Source organism: Protomyctophum bolini (genome assembly GCF_963924005.1).
Source record: "Protomyctophum bolini genome assembly, chromosome: 21".
Lineage (NCBI taxonomy): Eukaryota > Metazoa > Chordata > Actinopteri > Myctophiformes > Myctophidae > Protomyctophum > Protomyctophum bolini.
The window spans coordinates 9,369,515-9,387,589 of record NC_137882.1 but is presented as its reverse complement, the minus strand read 5'-3'; the positions used below and the strand labels follow the sequence as shown (position 1 = coordinate 9,387,589).

General features: G+C 38.4%; 1 protein-coding gene across 1 annotated transcript in view; it reads left to right on the top strand.

Moving 5' to 3' along the window:
- Positions 1–16,267, top strand: part of flt1 (fms related receptor tyrosine kinase 1) — a 76,039-nt gene extending 59,772 nt beyond the window's left edge. The window contains exons 19-30 of the mRNA XM_080793687.1: positions 10,362–10,475; positions 10,759–10,847; positions 11,655–11,766; positions 11,950–12,047; positions 12,195–12,317; positions 13,331–13,442; positions 13,939–14,038; positions 14,236–14,341; positions 14,471–14,553; positions 15,521–15,590; positions 15,686–15,777; positions 15,914–16,267. Coding sequence (XP_080649813.1) covers positions 10,362–10,475; positions 10,759–10,847; positions 11,655–11,766; positions 11,950–12,047; positions 12,195–12,317; positions 13,331–13,442; positions 13,939–14,038; positions 14,236–14,341; positions 14,471–14,553; positions 15,521–15,590; positions 15,686–15,777; positions 15,914–16,082 — 1,268 coding nt within the window. The 3' untranslated portion in view covers positions 16,083–16,267. The remainder of the gene's footprint in view (positions 1–10,361; positions 10,476–10,758; positions 10,848–11,654; positions 11,767–11,949; positions 12,048–12,194; positions 12,318–13,330; positions 13,443–13,938; positions 14,039–14,235; positions 14,342–14,470; positions 14,554–15,520; positions 15,591–15,685; positions 15,778–15,913) is intronic.
- Positions 16,268–18,075: the final 1,808 nt, after the last annotated feature.

The window sequence follows — 18,075 nt, the reverse complement described above, 5'->3', positions numbered from 1 at the left end:
CGGCATACTATAGCTCGCAGTTTTTCATCATTTTTGAAAATTTGAAAAAAATGACGAAATGACAAAAACGATGGGTTATAGCCCATGTTTTTTGAAATTTTGAAAAAAAAAGTTAGCCTCGTTTCTCATCATTTTGGACCGTGGGCTATAGCCCATATCGTACGGCATACTATAGCGCGCAGTTTTTCATCATTTTTGAAGATTTGAAAAAAATGACGAAATGACAAAAACGATGGGTTATAGCCCATGTTTTTTGAAATTTTGAAAAAAAAAGTTAGCCTCGTTTCTCATCATTTTGGACCGTGGGCTATAGCCCATATCGTACGGCATACTATAGCGCGCAGTTTTTCATCATTTTTGAGGATTTGAAAAAAATGACGAAATGACAAAAACGATGGGTTATAGCCCATGTTTTTTGAAATTTTGAAAAAAAAAGTTAGCCTCGTTTCTCATCATTTTGGACCGTGGGCTATAGCCCATATCGTACGGCATACTATAGCGCGCCGTTTTTCATCATTTTTGATGATTTGACAAAAATGAAAAAATGACAAAAACGATGGGTTATAGCCCATGTTTTTTGAAATTTTGGAAAAAAAAGTTAGCCTCGTTTCTCATCATTTTGGACCGTGGGCTATAGCCCATATCGTACGGCATACTATAGCGCGCCGTTTTTCATCATTTTTGAGGATTTGAAAAAAATGACGAAATGACAAAAACGATGGGTTATAGCCCATGTTTTTTGAAATTTTGAAAAGAAAAGTTAGCCTCGTTTCTCATCATTTTGGACCGTGGGCTATAGCCCATCTCGTACGGCATACTATAGAGCGCCGTTTTTCATCATTTTTGATGATTTGACAAAAATGAAAAAATTACAAAAACGATGGGTTATAGCCCATGTTTTTTTAAATTTTGAAAAAAAAAGTTAGCCTCGTTTCTCATCATTTTGGACCATGGGCTATAGCCTATATCGTACGGCATACTATAGCGCGCCGTTTTTCATCATTTTTGATGATTTGACAAAAATGAAAAAATGACAAAAACGATGGGTTATAGCCCATGTTTTTTGAAATTTTGAAAAAAAAAGTTAGCCTCGTTTCTCATCATTTTGGACCGTGGGCTATAGCCCATATCGTACGGCATACTATAGCGCGCAGTTTTTCATCATTTTTGAGGATTTGAAAAAAATGACGAAATTACAAAAACGATGGGTTATAGCCCATGTTTTTTGAAATTTTGAAAAAAAAAGTTAGCCTCGTTTCTCATCATTTTGGACCGTGGGCTATAGCCCATATCGTACGGCATACTATAGCTCGCAGTTTTTCATCATTTTTGAAGATTTGAAAAAAATGACGAAATGACAAAAACGATGGGTTATAGCCCATGTTTTTTGAAATTTTGAAAAAAAAAGTTAGCCTCGTTTCTCATCATTTTGGACCGTGGGCTATAGCCCATATCGTACGGCATACTATAGCGCGCAGTTTTTCATCATTTTTGAGGATTTGAAAAAAATGACGAAATGACAAAAACGATGGGTTATAGCCCATGTTTTTTGAAATTTTGAAAAAAAAAGTTAGCCTCGTTTCTCATCATTTTGGACCGTGGGCTATAGCCCATATCGTACGGCATACTATAGCTCGCAGTTTTTCATCATTTTTGAAGATTTGAAAAAAATGACGAAATGACAAAAACGATGGGTTATAGCCCATGTTTTTTGAAATTTTGAAAAAAAAAATTATCCTCGTTTCTCATCATTTTGGACCATGGGCTATAGCCCATATCGTACGGCATACTATAGCGCGCCGTTTTTCATCATTTTTGAGGATTTGAAAAAAATGACGAAATGACAAAAACGATGGGTTATAGCCCATGTTTTTTGAAATTTTGAAAAAAAAAGTTAGCCTCGTTTCTCATCATTTTGGACCGTGGGCTATAGCCCATATCGTACGGCATACTATAGCGCGCCGTTTTTCATCATTTTTGATGATTTGACAAAAATGAAAAAATGACAAAAACGATGGGTTATAGCCCATGTTTTTTGAAATTTTGGAAAAAAAAGTTAGCCTCGTTTCTCATCATTTTGGACCGTGGGCTATAGCCCATATCGTACGGCATACTATAGCGCGCCGTTTTTCATCATTTTTGAGGATTTGAAAAAAATGACGAAATGACAAAAACGATGGGTTATAGCCCATGTTTTTTGAAATTTTGAAAAGAAAAGTTAGCCTCGTTTCTCATCATTTTGGACCGTGGGCTATAGCCCATATCGTACGGCATACTATAGAGCGCCGTTTTTCATCATTTTTGATGATTTGACAAAAATGAAAAAATTACAAAAACGATGGGTTATAGCCCATGTTTTTTGAAATTTTGAAAAAAAAAGTTAGCCTCGTTTCTCATCATTTTGGACCGTGGGCTATAGCCCATATCGTACGGCATACTATAGCTCGCAGTTTTTCATCATTTTTGAAGATTTGAAAAAAATGACGAAATGACAAAAACGATGGGTTATAGCCCATGTTTTTTGAAATTGTGAAAAAAAAAATTATCCTCGTTTCTCATCATTTTGGACCATGGGCTATAGCCCATATCGTACGGCATACTATAGCGCGCCGTTTTTCATCATTTTTGAGGATTTGAAAAAAATGACGAAATGACAAAAACGATGGGTTATAGCCCATGTTTTTTGAAATTTTGAAAAAAAAAGTTAGCCTCGTTTCTCATCATTTTGGACCGTGGGCTATAGCCCATATCGTACGGCATACTATAGCGCGCCGTTTTTCATCATTTTTGATGATTTGACAAAAATGAAAAAATGACAAAAACGATGGGTTATAGCCCATGTTTTTTGAAATTTTGGAAAAAAAAGTTAGCCTCGTTTCTCATCATTTTGGACCGTGGGCTATAGCCCATATCGTACGGCATACTATAGCGCGCCGTTTTTCATCATTTTTGAGGATTTGAAAAAAATGACGAAATGACAAAAACGATGGGTTATAGCCCATGTTTTTTGAAATTTTGAAAAGAAAAGTTAGCCTCGTTTCTCATCATTTTGGACCGTGGGCTATAGCCCATATCGTACGGCATACTATAGAGCGCCGTTTTTCATCATTTTTGATGATTTGACAAAAATGAAAAAATTACAAAAACGATGGGTTATAGCCCATGTTTTTTTAAATTTTGAAAAAAAAAGTTAGCCTCGTTTCTCATCATTTTGGACCATGGGCTATAGCCTATATCGTACGGCATACTATAGCGCGCCGTTTTTCATCATTTTTGATGATTTGACAAAAATGAAAAAATGACAAAAACGATGGGTTATAGCCCATGTTTTTTGAAATTTTGAAAAAAAAAGTTAGCCTCGTTTCTCATCATTTTGGACCGTGGGCTATAGCCCATATCGTACGGCATACTATAGCGCGCAGTTTTTCATCATTTTTGAGGATTTGAAAAAAAATTACGAAATTACAAAAACGATGGGTTATAGCCCATGTTTTTTGAAATTTTGAAAAAAAAAGTTAGCCTCGTTTCTCATCATTTTGGACCGTGGGCTATAGCCCATATCGTACGGCATACTATAGCTCGCAGTTTTTCATCATTTTTGAAGATTTGAAAAAAATGACGAAATGACAAAAACGATGGGTTATAGCCCATGTTTTTTGAAATTTTGAAAAAAAAAGTTAGCCTCGTTTCTCATCATTTTGGACCGTGGGCTATAGCCCATATCGTACGGCATACTATAGCGCGCAGTTTTTCATCATTTTTGAGGATTTGAAAAAAATGACGAAATGACAAAAACGATGGGTTATAGCCCATGTTTTTTGAAATTTTGAAAAAAAAAGTTAGCCTCGTTTCTCATCATTTTGGACTGTGGGCTATAGCCCATATCGTACGGCATACTATAGCTCGCAGTTTTTCATCATTTTTGAAGATTTGAAAAAAATTACGAAATGACAAAAACGATGGGTTATAGCCCATGTTTTTTGAAATTTTGAAAAAAAAAATTATCCTCGTTTCTCATCATTTTGGACCATGGGCTATAGCCCATATCGTACGGCATACTATAGCGCGCCGTTTTTCATCATTTTTGAGGATTTGAAAAAAATGACGAAATGACAAAAACGATGGGTTATAGCCCATGTTTTTTGAAATTTTGAAAAAAAAAGTTAGCCTCGTTTCTCATCATTTTGGACCGTGGGCTATAGCCCATATCGTACGGCATACTATAGCGCGCAGTTTTTCATCATTTTTGAAGATTTGAAAAAAATGACGAAATGACAAAAACGATGGGTTATAGCCCATGTTTTTTGAAATTTTGAAAAAAAAAATTAGCCTCGTTTCTCATCATTTTGGACAGTGGGCTATAGCCCATATCGTACGGCATACTATAGCGCACAGTTTTTCATCATTTTTGAAGATTTGAAAAAAATGACGAAATGACAAAAACGATGGGTTATATCCCATGTTTTTTGAAATTTTGAAAAAAAAAGTTATCCTCGTTTCTCATCATTTTGGACCATGGGCTATAGCCTATATCGTACGGCATACTATAGCGCGCCGTTTTTCATCATTTTTGATGATTTGACAAAAATGAAAAAATGACAAAAACGATGGGTTATAGCCCATGTTTTTTGAAATTTTGGAAAAAAAAGTTAGCCTCGTTTCTCATCATTTTGGACCGTGGGCTATAGCCCATATCGTACGGCATACTATAGCGCGCAGTTTTTCATCATTTTTGAGGATTTGAAAAAAATGACGAAATGACAAAAACGATGGGTTATAGCCCATGTTTTTTGAAATTTTGAAAAAAAAAGTTAGCCTCGTTTCTCATCATTTTGGACCGTGGGCTATAGCCCATATCGTACGGCATACTATAGCTCGCAGTTTTTCATCATTTTTGAAGATTTGAAAAAAATGACGAAATGACAAAAACGATGGGTTATATCCCATGTTTTTTGAAATTTTGGAAAAAAAAATATCCTCGTTTCTCATCATTTTGGACCATGGGCTATAGCCCATATCGTACGGCATACTATAGCGCGCCGTTTTTCATCATTTTTGAGGATTTGAAAAAAATGACGAAATGACAAAAACGATGGGTTATAGCCCATGTTTTTCGAAATTTTGAAAAAAAAAGTTAGCCTCGTTTCTCATAATTTTGGACCGTGGGCTATAGCCCATATCGTACGGCATACTATAGCGCGCCAATTTTCATCATTTTTGATGATTTGACAAAAATTAAAAAATTACAAAAACGATGGGTTATAGCCCATGTTTTTTGAAATTTTGAAAAAAAAGTTAGCCTCGTTTCTCATCATTTTGGACCGTGGGCTATAGCCCATATCGTACGGCATACTATAGCGCGCCGTTTTTCATCATTTTTGAGGATTTGAAAAAATGACGAAATGACAAAAACGATGGGTTATAGCCCATGTTTTTTGAAATTTTGAAAAAAAAAGTTAGCCTCGTTTCTCATCATTTTGGACCGTGGGCTATAGCCCATATCGTACGGCATACTATAGCGCGCAGTTTTTCATCATTTTTGAAGATTTGAAAAAAATGACGAAATGACAAAAACGATGGGTTATAGCTATAACCCATCGTTTTTGTCATTTCGTCATTTTTTTCAAATGACGATAACTTTTTTTTTCAAAATTTCAAAAAACATGGGCTAGCCCATGTTTTTTGAAATTTTGAAAAAAAAAGTTAGCCTAGTTTCTCATCATTTTGGACCATGGGCTATAGCCTATATCGTACGGCATACTATAGCGCGCCGTTTTTCATCATTTTTGATGATTTGACAAAAATGAAAAAATGACAAAAACGATGGGTTATAGCCCATGTTTTTTGAAATTTTGAAAAAAAAAGTTAGCCTCGTTTCTCATCATTTTGGACCGTGGGCTATAGCCCATATCGTACGGCATACTATAGCGCGCAGTTTTTCATCATTTTTGAGGATTTGAAAAAAATGACGAAATGACAAAAACGAGGGGTTATAGCCCATGTTTTTTGAAATTTTGAAAAAAAAAGTTAGCCTCGTTTCTCATCATTTTGGACCGTGGGCTATAGCCCATATCGTACGGCATACTATAGCTCGCAGTTTTTCATCATTTTTGAAGATTTGAAAAAAATGACGAAATGACAAAAACGATGGGTTATAGCCCATGTTTTTTGAAATTTTGAAAAAAAAAGTTAGCCTCGTTTCTCATCATTTTGGACCGTGGGCTATAGCCCATATCGTACGGCATACTATAGCGCGCAGTTTTTCATCATTTTTGAAGATTTGAAAAAAATGACGAAATGACAAAAACGATGGGTTATAGCCCATGTTTTTTGAAATTTTGAAAAAAAAAGTTATCCTCGTTTCTCATCATTTTGGACCATGGGCTATAGCCTATATCGTACGGCATACTATAGCGCGCTGTTTTTCATCATTTTTGATGATTTGACAAAAATGAAAAAATGACAAAAACGATGGGTTATAGCCCATGTTTTTTGAAATTTTGAAAAAAAAAGTTAGCCTCGTTTCTCATCATTTTGGACCGTGGGCTATAGCCCATATCGTACGGCATACTATAGCGCGCAGTTTTTCATCATTTTTGAGGATTTGAAAAAAATGACGAAATGACAAAAACGATGGGTTATAGCCCATGTTTTTTGAAATTTTGAAAAAAAAAGTTAGCCTCGTTTCTCATCATTTTGGACCGTGGGCTATAGCCCATATCGTACGGCATACTATAGCGCGCCGTTTTTCATCATTTTTGATGATTTGACAAAAATGAAAAAATGACAAAAACGATGGGTTATAGCCCATGTTTTTTGAAATTTTGAAAAAAAAAGTTAGCCTCGTTTCTCATCATTTTGGACCGTGGGCTATAGCCCATATCGTACGGCATACTATAGCGCGCAGTTTTTCATCATTTTTGAAGATTTGAAAAAAATGACGAAATGACAAAAACGATGGGTTATAGCCCATGTTTTTTGAAATTTTGAAAAAAAAAGTTATCCTCGTTTCTCATCATTTTGGACCATGGGCTATAGCCTATATCGTACGGCATACTATAGCGCGCTGTTTTTCATCATTTTTGATGATTTGACAAAAATGAAAAAATGACAAAAACGATGGGTTATAGCCCATGTTTTTTGAAATTTTGAAAAAAAAAGTTAGCCTCGTTTCTCATCATTTTGGACCGTGGGCTATAGCCCATATCGTACGGCATACTATAGCGCGCAGTTTTTCATCATTTTTGAGGATTTGAAAAAAATGACGAAATGACAAAAACGATGGGTTATAGCCCATGTTTTTTGAAATTTTGAAAAAAAAAGTTAGCCTCGTTTCTCATCATTTTGGACCGTGGGCTATAGCCCATATCGTACGGCATACTATAGCGCGCCGTTTTTCATCATTTTTGATGATTTGACAAAAATGAAAAAATGACAAAAACGATGGGTTATAGCCCATGTTTTTTGAAATTTTGAAAAAAAAAGTTAGCCTCGTTTCTCATCATTTTGGACCGTGGGCTATAGCCCATATCGTACGGCATACTATAGCGCGCCGTTTTTCATCATTTTTGAGGATTTGAAAAAAATGACGAAATGACAAAAACGATGGGTTATAGCCCATGTTTTTTGAAATTTTGAAAAAAAAAGTTAGCCTCGTTTCTCATCATTTTGGACCGTGGGCTATAGCCCATATCGTACGGCATACTATAGAGCGCCGTTTTTCATCATTTTTGATGATTTGACAAAAATGAAAAAATTACAAAAACGATGGGTTATAGCCCATGTTTTTTTAAATTTTGAAAAAAAAAGTTAGCCTCGTTTCTCATCATTTTGGACCGTGGGCTATAGCCCATATCGTACGGCATACTATAGCGCGCCGTTTTTCATCATTTTTGAGGATTTGAAAAAAAATGACGAAATGACAAAAACGATGGGTTATAGCCCATGTTTTTTGAAATTTTGAAAAAAAAAGTTAGCCTCGTTTCTCATCATTTTGGACCGTGGGCTATAGCCCATATCGTACGGCATACTATAGCGCGCAGTTTTTCATCATTTTTGAGGATTTGAAAAAAATTACGAAATGACAAAAACGATGGGTTATAGCCCATGTTTTTTGAAATTTTGAAAAAAAAAGTTAGCCTCGTTTCTCATCATTTTGGACCGTGGGCTATAGCCCATATCGTACGGCATACTATAGCTCGCAGTTTTTCATCATTTTTGAAGATTTGAAAAAAATGACGAAATGACAAAAACGATGGGTTATAGCCATAGAGTATTAAAAGGATAGAGACTAAACTAGCGCGAAGCTCCGCCCCCTCCGCTATTCATGTCAGTGGAAGTTGCTCAGTGGCGTTTTGAAGCACCCGGAAGGCTGCCGGAAGTACCGTCTTTTCGCTGATTCAGCATTTCACTTCCGCATTTGGACACCAAATTTTGGTGTCCAAATGCGGAAGTGCACCCAGAGTGCACCTGGGCTTTACATTGGGCGCTCGGTTGCACGGGGTTTCCTCGTCAAGAATCCACGGGTCCGCCTGCAGTCCTTCCTCTTACCACTAGGGCCCAGCGCTTCAACATTGGAGTGCATAGCTGGCCCCTTGGTTATAGCCCATGTTTTTTGAAATTTTGGAAAAAAAAATTATCCTCGTTTCTCATCATTTTGGACCATGGGCTATAGCCTATATCATACGGCATACTATAGCGCGCCGTTTTTCATCATTTTTGATGATTTGACAAAAATGAAAAAATGACAAAAACGATGGGTTATAGCCCATGTTTTTTGAAATTTTGGAAAAAAAAGTTAGCCTCGTTTCTCATCATTTTGGACCGTGGGCTATAGCCCATATCGTACGGCATACTATAGCGCGCCGTTTTTCATCATTTTTGAGGATTTGAAAAAAATGACGAAATGACAAAAACGATGGGTTATAGCCCATGTTTTTTGGAATTTTGAAAAAACAAGTTAGCCTCGTTTCTCATCATTTTGGACCGTGGGCTATAGCCCATATCATACGGCATACTATAGCGCGCCGTTTTTCATCATTTTTGATGATTTGACAAAAATGAAAAAATTACAAAAACGATGGGTTATAGCCCATGTTTTTTGAAATTTTGAAAAAAAAAGTTAGCCTCGTTTCTCATCATTTTGGACCGTGGGCTATAGCCCATATCGTACGGCATACTATAGCGCGCCGTTTTTCATCATTTTTGAAAAAAAATTACGAAATGACAAAAACGATGGGTTATAGCCCATGTTTTTTGAAATTTTGAAAAAAAAAAGTTAGCCTCGTTTCTCATCATTTTGGACCGTGGGCTATAGCCCATATCGTACGGCATACTATAGCGCGCAGTTTTTCATCATTTTTGAAGATTTGAAAAAAATTACGAAATGACAAAAACGATGGGTTATAGCCCATGTTTTTTTTAATTTTGAAAAAAAAAGTTATCCTCGTTTCTCATCATTTTGGACCATGGGCTATAGCCTATATCGTACGGCATACTATAGCGCGCCGTTTTTCATCATTTTTGATGATTTGACAAAAATGAAAAAATGGAAAAAAAAATCCGCAATTTCCTAAATTTCCATTTCCGCAATTACCATTTCCGCAATTTCCGCAATTCCGCAATTTGACAAAAACGATGGGATATAGCCCATGTTTTTTGAAATTTTGAAAAAAAAAGTTAGCCTCGTTTCTCATCATTTTGGACCGTGGGCTATAGCCCATATCGTACGGCATACTATAGCGCGCAGTTTTTCATCATTTTTGAGGATTTGAAAAAAATGACGAAATGACAAAAACGATGGGTTATAGGCCATGTTTTTTGAAATTTTGAAAAAAAAAGTTAGCCTCGTTAAACATTACTAAACATTAAACGTTACTTATACCTGTTATTGAGACTCCTATAGAGCATGTTGACATGGATAGCTTAAGCTTGGTTAGTAGTATCTTTGTTAGTTGATGCAGTTTGATTGAATGAATGAATAGCCTATTTTATTTGACAAAAATGTGGAACAGTAGTGTCATAGAGTGGAAAATGCCATTTGGTTTAATGTCACAGAATGCACAGTGCCACGTAGAGCAGCATGATAAATGGTTAACTTTATATTGTGTTTTATTGCTTTATTTATATTTTGAGTTTCATTTCTGTGTTGTTTGATGAGTGCCGTGCCCTATGATAGCGATAGACAATGAACATTATTTATGCCACAGTATTGTTTACCTGTCAGGTGCTCTAACCAAGGCGTGTGCAGCCTATGACACAGACTCACCGATAAGGTGCTGCATTACATGTCAGAAATTTGACAATATAGATAAGACCATTGTGCGCTTCAGTGGGTGTGTGATTTGTGTTGTGTCCACCAGAGGGCGCCACACCCAGTGAGCACAAGGCTCTGATGACTGAACTGAAGATCCTCAATCACATCGGACACCATGTGAATGTTGTCAACCTGCTAGGAGCCTGCACCAAGGCGGGAGGTAGGGAGTGTGTGTGTGTGTGTGTGTGTGTGTGTGTGTGTGTGTGTGTGTGTGTGTGTGTGTGTGTGTGTGTGTGTGTGTGTGTGGATGACAGGCCTACTGTGCATATGCCAAGCGGCAGCACTTACACCAGACACTTCTGCAACTGTAGTTTCTCTGACTTGTATCCAACAAATAGGCTACATTTAAACGAAATGAAACTTGCCATGATTCTCACCCATGCGTGTGTGTGTGTGTGTGTGTGTGTGTGTGTGTGTGTGTGTGTGTGTGTGTGTGTGTGTAGGACCACTGATGGTCATAGTGGAGTACTGTCAGTATGGAAATCTCTCCACCTATTTGAAGAGCAAGAGAGAGGTGTTTATGCACGACAGGGTGAGTTCAGGAAGTCTAACTTTTGCCACATGCCCATTTGTGCACGTGCAGAGTAGTGTTTGAGTAGTGTTTTTCACACGCACGCACGCACGCACGCACGCACACACACACACACACACACACACACACTTAACTACTAACCTTGCGTGTGGAGTAGGCCTGCCTATTTGTATCAACTGTAGACATTACTTCATATCTCATATCTCACATCTAGCTTCTCGGCCTGAAGTTCTCACCCTTCACCGCAAACATACAAACATTAAATGGTGCATACTCACAGCTTCACTTCTGCGATCTGTTTGAGATACCAAGATGTTATCTGCCCGGAATCAAGAGGCCCATTTCCTATTTTTCTCATGTTGTTTACTGTCACGAAACTCAGAAATGATAGTCACAGCAAGTCAGTGTGGATATAGTTTGTGACCTTGGCTCGACGGCTGCAACTGAGCAAGACTTCAGTTGCACACAGCTCCATGCACAGTGGTCGCTCCCATGCATCTGTCAGTCTCTTACTGTACTGTTCATTAACAACTTAAACCCTATACAGTTTACCGAGTTCTGCCAGGGCTCTGTTCTAGTCCCCTCCTTTTTTCCCTCTGTCTACACCAAATCTCCCCAACGAAAATAGTAGCCAATGTAGATTCATGTTAGATTCATTGGAAATACACGTCCTTTGTTCTGGTGACCGATATTGTCCTTCAAAAGCCTGAGTAGACAATAAAATGACCACAAACATGTTTGAAAGTGAAATATCCTTAAAGTACAGTGTTATTAAGTATTATTAAAGTATTATCATCTCTCTTTCAGGTGGTTGGAGGGCAGGATCATGGGAAGGGCAGGGTGAGCAACGTGTCCAACAGCCACAGTAGCATCAGATCAGGGTTCGAGGATGAGGGTGACAAGAAGGACCCGGACCAAGGTGAGGTGTTAAAGGAAGACAAATGTGCCTCATTTTAGATATCCACACTGCTCAATAGGGTTACTGTATAATCCCTCTTTATAGCTGAGACAGGGGCATTGTCTTTGTAAATACACACCCTAGGGACTGGAACTTTAGGAAATGTTACATCAGATAACTTTGTGTTTCCTCTTGTGTCTTCAGGCACCCTGTCTGTCCCCGGTTCTCCCTTGTTTTTGGGGGACCTCATATCGTTCAGCTTCCAGGTTGCACGGGGAATGGAATTCCTGACCTCTCGCAAGGTATGGTACACAACTGCTGCATACTGTATATCTAGGTATGTGTGTGTGAGTGAGCGTGATTGTGATGAGTGAGCGTGTGCATGTGTACACAGTGTATGTCATTAATTTCTGCTGTGTCATCTGTCTGTGTACTTATCCATATTTCAGTGTATTCACCGTGACCTGGCTGCCAGGAATATTCTGCTGTCTGAGAACAAAGTAGTGAAGATCTGTGACTTCGGCCTGGCCCGTGACCTCTACAAAGACCCTGACTATGTCCGCAAGGGAGATGTGAGTACTTTCTACCGTACTGTAGTGTTTCTCAACAGGGGTGGTGCAGCGAGTACAGAGAATTTCAGAGAGCGCTGGAAGAGCCTTACTTTTTAAAGGGGGGGGGGGGGGGGTGTCAGTTCAATACAGGGAAGCACAATTGGAAGCACCATAGGAAGCACGATAGAAGACAGAAGCACCATAAAAGACAGGGACGAACCATTGTTTTGTCGACTAAAACTATGACAAAAAATGTTCGTCGACTACCTTTTTTTCACTGACGAAATCTAAATGGAAACTAAATGAAAACTAAGCTATGATAACTAAAACTAACACTAAATATATTGACAATTTCGTCAACAAATAAAAACTAGAACAACACTGCACCATAGAGTACCGAAGTCCTGACGTCACAGATTAGTTTTTTTCTATTGAGAAACCCAAATGACGTTTTTATAAATAAACACCCTTGAAGAGAAGACCGATGCCTCTCATTGCATTCCTACCGGTGCACCGTGCACAGTAGACAGTAGTCACACCGTTCCATCCAGCTAAACAAGTTATCAGTCTAAATGCGAAAGTCTTGTAATACCAGATCTGGTAACTTCAATGATCGTCCGTGGATTCTCTGGGAACAAAATTCAAACACAAGCTTTGGATTCTGAAACCTCAGCTTAACTCTTGTGCCACGTGGCCTTTCACATTAATGAGATGTTCACGGTCATATTAGAGGTTCAAGGGAGTTGTGGCAGGCAAAAGATGAAAATCCACAGCACACTGTGGCTAAATAGCCACTGTGGCTAAATCTATAGATGTGGCTAAATCTACAGGTGACCATGGTTCATTATTAACACAACTGAAATTTAGGTTATTGTTTAAAATCATATAGCTACTTATCGACCAATACGCAAGTTAGGGGTATCAGAATCGGTATCGGAAGGACAAAATGGTATCCATACATCTCTACTTTTAACCATTTTCAAACTTGTGTGTGCGCAAGCACTTGGTGACCTGTACTGTGATTGTCTGAGCAGGCCAGACTCCCTCTGAAGTGGATGTCTCCAGAGTCTATCTTTGACAAGGTCTTCACCACCCAGAGTGACGTGTGGTCGTTTGGAGTTCTGCTGTGGGAGATTTTCTCTCTAGGTAACTAGCTGGCAACAGGCATATGTACACAGTGGTGGAAGAAGTATCCAATTTATGTACATAAAGTTAAAGTAACGATACCACAATGTAGAAATAAGTAAAAGTAAAATTCCTGTATTCAAATTTTTACTTGAGTATGAATGGCCAATTTCACTATTTTTCTTTTTTCCTTTTCTCTTTCATAAATTCGAAAATAGCATAGAAAAAGTAACTAGAAACTAATCAAATAGTTTTTGAGTAAATAGTTTCAAATAGTTGTGGAGTAAAAGAAAGAAAAATCTATATTTTGTATTTAAGAACTTAAATACAGTACTAGAGTAATTTCCACCACTGCATGCATGAGAAAGTCTCATTGTAGTTATAATTGAGTTGAATCAATACTTTATATGGGAGTGATTTGGAGAATGTGTGCGTTTAAGGGGATTGTCTGTGTGCAGAAGTGACTGTATGCATTAAGTTTGTGATGTCATGCTCTGTGTGTGTATCTGTTCATCAGGAGCCTCTCCATACCCTGGTCTTCACATAGACGAGGACTTCTGCCATAGACTGAAGGACGGCACAAGGATGCGGGCTCCGGAGCACAGCACACCCGAGATGTGGGTTTCTTCAGAGTTTTCACGACACTCTAACCCCAGTTAGAAACAGCAATTCATAATTAAGCTTCTCTCCACATTTGTATTTGTCATCATGTTGCAACATAACAAACCATTTGGCCAAATGACCATTTGGCCATTATAGTATGTAAAAAAACTACCTGTCTGTTGATAACAGTGTCAGTGTATCTTGCACACAGTTACAGCACCATGCTGACTTGTTGGGAGTCCAGCCCTTCACACCGACCCACCTTCACGGAATTGGTAGAAACACTGGGAGACCTGCTACAGGCGAGGGTTCAACAGGTTAGACAGGGGGGGGGGGGCGCACACACACACACACACACACACACACACACACACACACACACACAGTAATAACGCCATGATATTAGAAACGCTGATGATTTCTCACTTGTTTCTGCCCTCGAACAGGATGGCAAGGACTATATTCCTCTAGGGTCTTTCATGTCTGGAAACAGACAAAGCAGTGAGCCACATGCTGTCACCAATCTGGGGTAAGGACAAGAGAGAGGGGAAGAAAGAACCTACTATTAAACTAGTGATGATTGATACAACTCATTTTAAGTATTTCACTCTGAGAGATTCACAGTGATGGCAATAATACAAGAAAAAGCTTACAGTAAATAAAACAGTACAGCATTAAAGTAATACTTTACCCTGTCACACATGCACACTCATTCGTGCGTGAGACTGTCTTATCCTGGATGTGTTTTTCAATCATAACTGTTAATCGAAAAGTGTTCTGGATGTAACAAGGTCACAATTTGGATATATCACTGCGAGAGTTGGTTGGAAAACGCAGTGCAAATGCCATTGTTACTTTACAACCGAACCAATGCAGTTGTCACAAAACGTCTTAAAGCTCTCTTGATACTAGCTTTTATTTATCATTATTCTTATGATTCGTTATGAATAAGAATATAACTAATACAAAGAATTATAAGAATTATATGTTTTTTGCATGTAGTCTCCCTGCTTTTCTATCAATACATGTACTCAATTCAGATACATGTACTTACTAGATCAGGGGTTCCCAAACTGTGGTGCGTGCACCCCTTGTGGTGCGCCAATGCCCTCTAGGGCGTGCGTAATATGAAAATCGCGATGGTGGTTTTATGGTGTTATTTAACACAAATGGCAAAATCCAGTAAAATACTGTTGTAAGGAGATGTATAGAGCAGCTAGCTGCATGTCTCAGTGCAGTGACATTCTGTGGTTATTTGCCATAATCATTAAAAAAAAGTATAATTTTCGGACAAATACAACGCAACTTAACATTGGGGACGGGCAGGGCATTTCAGAGCAACTAATGCAGTGGCAGGAAGATGGGGAATGAGAAATGAGTTTGTGGAGGAAAAAAGTAATAAATGAAAACAAAAACCAATGAGTGTAGTCAGGAAGAGGAAGAAAACAATTGGCAGAACTCGTCTAATGTTTTCAATCTTGACCCGATTCTTCCAGTTACATGAGAGGTGTGACCACACTCCAGACATTCGAGGAACTACCTTGCCAGGAGCCAGCCAGTCTGGATGTAAGGAAACGCATACAGTACACGTGTGCTTTCACATGCACGCTCACACATGCAGAGACACTCTCTGATGCTCTCGAATGTTTATATTGCTTCAGGAGGAGCAGTGGGACAGTGGCATGGTCCTACCGTCCGAGGAACTGCAGCCCCTGACATGGAGCAGTAGCCCGACCAGCTGGAAACTGAACAGGTAATGGTTGACCTCTTAAACCCTTACTTAACTGAACTATTAATCCTGTTTTATCATGAGCAGGTTGACTTTATTCATCTGTGTGTGTGTGTGTGTGTGTGTGTGTGTGTGTGTGTGCGTTCGTGCGTGCGTGTAGGTTCTTCACCTTCAGTAAGTGCAGAGAAAAACAGACGCCTTGCCCGTGCGATGACATCGCAAGTCTCCATGATGACGAGCCGTCGGTTCTGCCAAGCGATTGGGAGTCCGAGGAGGGAGGCTCTCCACCTCCTAACTATAACTCTGTCTTTCTCTACCCTGCCCTCTAGCATCAGCCCTGACAAGTTCTCCCTACTCTGTGACGCAGTCTATAAGTTAAATACTTGTTCTCCAAAGATTTCGAGTCAATAGTCAAGTCAAACATTTCCATTCCAACTTTCTAACCATTGGTCATTTCTGTTGCTGTAAACATCACCCTCTGTTCTCAGGGGTTCCTGACCAAGGTCCCCGACCTAATGCAATGGTTCTCAAAGTGGGTCCAGTTCCTTGAGGAACTGGACCCACTTTGAGTTACAGGTTTGAGAATCACTGTACCGGATTGGTTTTGTGGGTCCTCCCTAGACCTCATCTGTAACACATGCCACCAAACCCATAACTTCCATACAACTTTTCTTTTCTAAACTGTATCTTTATGCTGTGAAGGTAGACAGTACAGCAGTTTCCTCGACAACGTTCATGCCTTTACCTTAAGACACTCGCAAAGCTGAAATCCCTTCACAGAGCAGCTATTTAATAACTATACTATTTATCACAAGCATATACATAGAATGTATCTACTAACTGACCAAGTATTATCAGCTTAATGCACAATTTGGTACCTACTGTATAGTGCACTGAGATCTGTATAAGAGTAACACTGCTGTTGGAAATGATGATTCATTTCACACATTTATATGCTGGAAGAAATTATTAATGGTTTATGTATCAGTTTATATTTATTTTAATTATATAAGCTACATCCCGTGGATATATGTAACTTTTGCCTATATGTGACCTATAATTCAAACGTATGCAATTATACAATGTTTTCAAAATATGCATGATATACTGTATCCATGCATAACGTGGCTATAAGAAACATTTTAAATCTAGTAACTATACGGAAATGAAATCTATAAATTGTAAAATGATTTTTAAGTATGTTTGGTAAAACCATATAATTTACTGGTAACCAAACCTATTAAAAGGTAGTTGGAGGTAGAGAGCACTATATTCTTATAGTAATCATTGCCATAGTGCTTGTCCAGTTAGTAACAGGGGTCTCCCCATCTCTCAAATGCGTTAAAAAAAAATCAGCTTCAATTTTATAGTGATCCATTTCCAATTTTGTCTTCTCATTTCTTGGTCATAACTTCCAATTTAACTTTAATCTATATCCCAGGGGTTCTCTCTCCTGATTGGATCAAATTTGTATTCCAAGCTGAAAATGTGTACATCATAGCTGTAGAGACAGGGAGACTCAAACATTCTATAGAGCGATTCAGAAACGGGTCTCATGGTCTGAATCGGTCTATAGCAATGATGAGTACTCTCAGAATATAGAGCTACACTTTAAGAAGAAAATATCATTTCCCCTTTAAAAATAAGTTCACCAAGTAACAGCCCTGATTGACATTTTAACAATGGAAATAAGATTGTGTACAATTGGCATTAATCAAGCTGATTAATCATTTTTTGAAATAAAATTGCACATTTCTGTCCTTTGGAAGGCAATCTTAGCCAATCAGGATGGAAGATGGGAAATGGTGCCTCTCTGTGTTGATCACATGACTATGGCGATAGTGTATACCGAATTGTGTGATGTATGGATAAAATGTGTAATCTACAGAAATGTGTTTTGTCTAAATCGGCCTCATGGTGGCGCTATAACAGGCCGTTGAGGAATATTTGGGGCAGAAACATGGAAAACACACTCTCCCCCCATGCCTTCGGCCTGGTGGAGACAATAAAATAAAAAAACATTGGTGGGGGGGTTGGGTGGCATTATCTACATTACCATTGAATAAACCTCATCTTCCATTTTTGGTATTCTTTATTAAAATACTGCTGTACACACAAATATTGCAAAATTTGAGACAATGAACACAAGAAGGGCTTAAAACATACTAAGATGGTGATTGTTGGTGTTTGCGTGGACGTGGGGTAGAAGGTAACCACTACTGTCACTGGAGTGTGCACGTTATGAAGTGGAAAATTGTGACATGAGCACTGATATTGTGTGGACTGAGTAGGTGCGTGTTGTCTGCAAGTCTGTGTGTTTGA